Below are 5,543 nucleotides of genomic sequence, written 5' to 3' on the forward strand. Positions count from 1 at the left end.
GATGGATCATGAGTCATGCTATCCTTAGTTTTTTTTCTGTATGCTAATGTGTCATACCTCCAAAAAAAGATACGTGTAACATATATCTAGCATTGTCCGGTGATGTACGTGCAACATATATCTAGCATTGTCCCGTGATGGAGGGAAAATATCCTGTGCTCCAAGGGATTCCATGCTCCGGCTGCACCCTGCACATCTCAAACGTTGGGTACGGAATGAAGGGACGGGATGGGACCAGAACGCCCCAGCCTTAAGTTTTTGCAAAAAACACCCCAGCTAAGAACAGAATAGGCGTAAGTTTATCCAACCTGTGCTGCCCCAAGCTGAGCGAACACGAACAGATAGGATCCAGGGCTCCGGCGGCGGACCTGGCTGTGTGCTGTACTGCGACCTCACCGGCGGCTGCCCTGCGACCTCGCCGTGGTCCGACGTACAACGGACAGCCGCCCCATCCCCGTGCCTCCATTCTCCACCTCGGCGTCACCCCCCACCACACCCGGCGCCTACCTCCGCCATCCGCCGGCGGCTAGATCCGTCGTCGCCAGAGAAGAGAACTCCAGCCCTTCAGGTATCCTTTTAGATGTTACAGACCTGCATTCTTATACGTGTATTTTGGTTCTAATCCATCAACCCTTTATGCTGATTGTGCTAGATGTAGCTAATCTTATTTGAGTAAAATGTGGTGATCTCTCTCTGTATCAGGGCGCAGGCAATATATCACTGAAATAACTTGCTATATTTTGCTTAGACTACATATTCGAGAAATTATAAATTGAAAAAATGTCGGCAACTTATGGCCTGAAATGAGTTTGAAGTAATTTTAACTGAGTTCGAAGTAAAAATGTCAGCAATTTACGTACAGAAAAATGTCAGCAACTTAGAACATTTAGTTTTGTGTGTGCTGTGGATGAAGCACGTAGAACTTGTACAAACTAATGGAGGTTAATAGTAGCAAGTCCATACACATCTAGTCAGATCATCTGGATGTGGTTGAATCGTTGGTTATATTGTAGAATCAATCATGCTGACACAACCAAGAGAGAAAATGCAGTATGGATAAGCAAGATAGTTTTCATTAGAAGGAAAGGAAACAATAAGAAAAGACAAGTTAGATGCAGCATAATCCATATTTCTGCAAGTTTTGGTTCAGATTCCTTTCATTTTCTTCATGTCCATCCTAATCCTATGTGTGGTTGAAGACTGAATAGTCCGAAAAATATAAGCTACTGCTTGAACATTTATGTTTGTTTGTTCTGAAATCAGTGGATGCAAGCAATCATACAACAGTTAATTTCATTTCATCCTCTGCTACTATCTCTCTCTCAAGGACCGACCACCATTCCAGTTAGGATGGAGTTAGTAACCGGCATATAAGCAATGAATCTGCACTTAATTAACTAGAAGGAGCAAATTAAGCAGCACATGAGATGGTTTTAGTGGCGTACGGTCGTGGGGTCCATGTAAGTGGACAAAGAACTCGTGCGGGGAAATATATGCTGGTGTACTCAGGAATGTTCTTCATTAGCACCGTTTTCTCTCTTTTTCTTTAGTACATCTAAATGTTGCATTAGACATTTTCTTTCATCGCTACTTACTCTTTAGACCTCATTGACAAGCTAATTAGGGGCACCTGCATGTAATATCTTACACTTTTTGCTGCGTCGAGCAAGGAATGATGGAGTCAATGACTAGTATTGCTCCAAGTGTCGGGTCAACTACAGCGATGGGACTTGAAGATGATGCCAACAATTTTTCCATGGTATTTCTTTGTCATATTACTAATGTTTCATCTGTGCGTGTCACACTTGACTTAAGTTCAAACAACATTGATAGGTCCAAACGAGATTTGGCATAAATGATGAAGATCGTTACAGCACACCGAAAAGAACCAGTAGCCTACCCGCGTGTGTAAGTTTATTACTTAGTGATTTCATTTACTAGTTTCATGGGTTTCAGTTCTGGAGCTAATCCATTGTGTTAACTTACGCAGGGGTCAACTTACGAGCCAGAGTGTGATGACAGCCTACAACCCTCAATTGGAATGCGATTTGATAGCTGGGAGGCAGGTTTGGCATTCTATAGAATGTATGCTCATGAGGTTGGCTTCTCTGTACGCATATGGACACAACACAAAGGAGAGGGTGGTGTAATAATCTGGAAGAAGTTTGTTTGCGCAAGACAAGGTTGGAGGAAGAGAAAATCAGTGGATCTAGGTCAAGTTACTCAAGAAGTGGGGAGAAAAAAGGCTAAAAGAAATATCAAGATAAGCAGATGCGGTTGCGAGGCTATGATGGGATTGAAGAGGCAAGATGACAATAAGTACGAGGTCGTCCAGTTTGTTCAATCGCACACGCACCAACTTGTCTCACCAAGTAAGAGGCATCTCATCAGGTCAAATAGAGAGGTAACTAGTGATTTGAGAAACAAATTATTTACATGCAGTAAGGCATTGCTTGGCACTTCAAAAACTTTTCGCTTGCTTAGCACAGAGAAGGGTGGGCTAGAAAATATCGGTTGCACAAAACGTGACTTACAAAACTGTCAGCGTGATTTCAAGGCAGCGATTAAGGGAGCAGATGGACAACTTATAGTAGATATAATGGAAAATAAAAAAAAGGCCAATCCAGCATTTTATTTTGATTACCAGGTAGATGAGAACAATAAACTGACAAATATTTTCTGGGCTGATAGTATATGTAGAAAGAACTATTCATTATTTGGTGACGTTGTATCCTTCGATTCTACATATCGGTTTAACAAGTATGACCTGGTATTTGCCCCTTTTACTGGAGTTAACCATCACAAATCTTGTGTTACATTCGGTGCTGCATTCTTGTCAAACGAGAAGATTGCATCATACAAATGGTTATTTCAGACTTTCTTGAAAGCAATGTGTGGGGTTGCACCAAAGCTAGTCATAACCGATGAGGATCAAAGCATGAGAAGAGGAATAGAATCTATATTTCCGAACACAAAGCATCGACTCTGTATGTGGCATATTCTGATGAAACTCCCTGAAAAAGTTGGACCCATCTTGAGAGACAATGAAGATTTTAAACCACGATTCATGGCATGTGTCTGGGGATCAGAGACTCCAGTTGAGTTCGAATCACGGTGGTCCTCAATAATTTCTGAGTTTGGCCTAGAGGATAATGAATGGTTGAAAGAGAAGTATGGTTTACGGGAATCATGGATTCCAGCATACTTTATGGAGTTCTCCCTTGGTGGAATATTACGTACAACATCTAGATCTGAGAGTGAGAATGCATTTTTTCAACACTTCACTAACCGAAAGCTTACCTTGATTGAGTTTTGGGTAAGATTTGAAACCGCTTTGGAAGAGCAACGACAAAAGGAGTTGCAAGAGGATAATTGTGCACTTCATACCTTGCCAGTACTCGAGACTTGCTGGGGAATTGAGGCTCATGCCAGAGAAGTGTATACTCACAATATTTTTGTTGCTTTCCAACGTGAGGTGGTGGCTGCTAGGGATCGTCGTCATGTCAAAACCATTGAGCAGGTTGGTGATGTCCGAACCACGAGCATTGGTGACCTTAGTGGAAGGATAAGAACTGTCTGCTTCAACACTAATACAAAGGCTGCACAATGTACTTGTCGAATGTTTGAATCATTGGGCATCTTTTGCTCTCACATCATTGTTGTCTTAAAGAATGATGGGTGTAATGAAATTCCTAGCCAATATGTGCTGCATAGGTGGACTAAAATGGCTGCACGACATCTTTGCTATGATGCCAATGGACATGAGATGGAAGGGTCATCTACTTCTCTTTCACCTATCATCAAGAAATTGTATTCACAAACATGCTCGCGGTTCAGCTTGGCATTGCATGAAGCTAGACATTGTGAGGACAAGATGGAATACTTAAACAAAGTTGTTGCTGATGCTCTTGCACACTTGAGGCAGACGGCGCCACTTGACGAACAAAGTAAAGTTCAAGAGTTTGAATCCTTTATTGGAACAACATTCCCAAGCATCATCAATATTCATCCCCCTGATATTGCAAATACAAAGGGCAGTGGCAAGAGATTGAAGAGGGGTTCAGAGGAGGCCATTAACAAAAGGAAAAAGGTCAATAAACCATAATCTAAGTAGTATATCTTCTGTCATGTTTTCATAATCTGATGTCCTTCTTGTTTGCAGAGCAAGTAGCATCCAAGAAGGTTCAACATCAGCATATTGTTCTACTTAACGAGGCAAACATGACGGGTATTTATATTTTGCTCCTCATCGGTTAAAACATGTTTAGTATGTTTGCAAACCTTTGACTTTTACTTGTTTAATATTTTGCAGCACAACCCACCAAATGGAGCGGACAACCTTTACTTTGCGTTAAATAATGGATGAAAAATGTGTTTGTTAATGTGATATATGGACCTAGTTCAAGTACACCATGTTGAATCTGTTGCAATATATGTGTACCTACTAATCTTCTATACATTTCTTGTAACTGCTGGCTGCAACTCTAGTTATGTGCATGAGACTAATGTGTATTGTCATGAATCTCGTTCACAAAGCATTCAAACTGTCCTACTATGAGCTACGAAATGTCGAGATGGTTGTTGATGTGTTGCCTTCTGAGTTCAGAAAGGTGTTTAACACACCTGATGTTCTGGTCTTTCCATCTTTGGTGCAGGATTTATGAAACCAAATCTTGGTTCATGGACTTCCTATCTCTTTATTTTCTTAGAACTAGCTGTACCTTCTCAAATAAACTTGCTGAATGAGGTTCATGTTGTGCACTTTGTATGTAAAACATATATATATATACATATGTTTTCCATCTTTGGAAAGTCATGATTCTCTCTGTACCATGGGGCTGTTGTCGTATTTATACGTGTTGGATGAATGCATCATCGTAAGACAACAAGCTACAGAGGCACATGATGTCTCTGTTCATTCTGTTCCAAACTGGGTGGCACAGCTTTTGAAGATAATGTATTAAACGTTGGTGATTCTGTATCTATATGGGGGGCTTTCTGCAAATTTGACAAGCTGAGTACTCCGCATTACATCCTGTACCTAGATTTTCAATCCGACAGTTGTGCAGCACACGGTGCAGCCGGAGTACTACATCATCGGGAGTACAGGATATGTTCTCCCGTGATGGATCATGAGTCGAGCCATCCTCAGTTTTTATTTTTTGCGTGCTCACGTGTCATACCTGGTCTCTCTCACGAGAACTCAAGCTATCTGTTTAAAGGTCTCCTACGAAACGGTGTCATTCCCAAAAGCCAAATTAACTGGATATTAGCCCGTCATCTAGAGAATTGCATCTAAAATCTTTTGGTCTGGCGAGGGAGGCATGGTCGAGTTCCCAACGAACGTGATGATCCCCTCGCTGACTCGTTGACGCTCACGGATTCCTCCTATGCCTGCCATACGACGACCTCTAGGCCACTAGAGAGCGGCGGCGACATGCAGGATGAGTGCCGCCGCTACTTGGAAATCGGGCTTGACAGCCTTCATAAGGATGTTAAAAGAGCAGAGGAAGGAGAGGTACAAGGACCCATGGATGGAATGA

General features: G+C 41.9%; 1 protein-coding gene across 1 annotated transcript; it reads left to right on the plus strand.

Moving 5' to 3' along the window:
* Window positions 1–322: 322 nt before the first annotated feature.
* LOC119278728 (protein FAR1-RELATED SEQUENCE 5-like) lies at window positions 323–4,645 on the plus strand. Its single transcript, XM_037560062.1, has 6 exons — window positions 323–568; window positions 1,671–1,759; window positions 1,834–1,908; window positions 1,991–4,090; window positions 4,163–4,228; window positions 4,313–4,645. Exons 2-5 carry the CDS (start codon window positions 1,673–1,675, stop codon window positions 4,169–4,171), a joined length of 2,271 nt encoding a protein of 756 aa, XP_037415959.1. The 5' UTR covers window positions 323–568; window positions 1,671–1,672; the 3' UTR covers window positions 4,172–4,228; window positions 4,313–4,645.
* The last annotated feature ends 898 nt before the right edge of the window (window positions 4,646–5,543 follow it).

This window comes from Triticum dicoccoides, chromosome 3B (assembly GCF_002162155.2).
Source record: "Triticum dicoccoides isolate Atlit2015 ecotype Zavitan chromosome 3B, WEW_v2.0, whole genome shotgun sequence".
Classification (NCBI taxonomy): Eukaryota; Viridiplantae; Streptophyta; class Magnoliopsida; order Poales; family Poaceae; genus Triticum; species Triticum dicoccoides.

What these genes read in the sequence shown, in the direction of transcription:
- LOC119278728 (XM_037560062.1), top strand. Translation starts at nt 1,673, where the DNA reads ATGATGGAGTCAATGACTAGTATTGCTCCAAGTGTCGGGTCAACTACA. An exon ending in ATGCCAACAATTTTTCCATG is followed by an intron (nt 1,760 to 1,833) that starts GTATTTCTTTGT and finishes CAACATTGATAG; the next exon opens with GTCCAAACGAGATTTGGCAT. An exon ending in CCAGTAGCCTACCCGCGTGT is followed by an intron (nt 1,909 to 1,990) that starts GTAAGTTTATTA and finishes TAACTTACGCAG; the next exon opens with GGGTCAACTTACGAGCCAGA.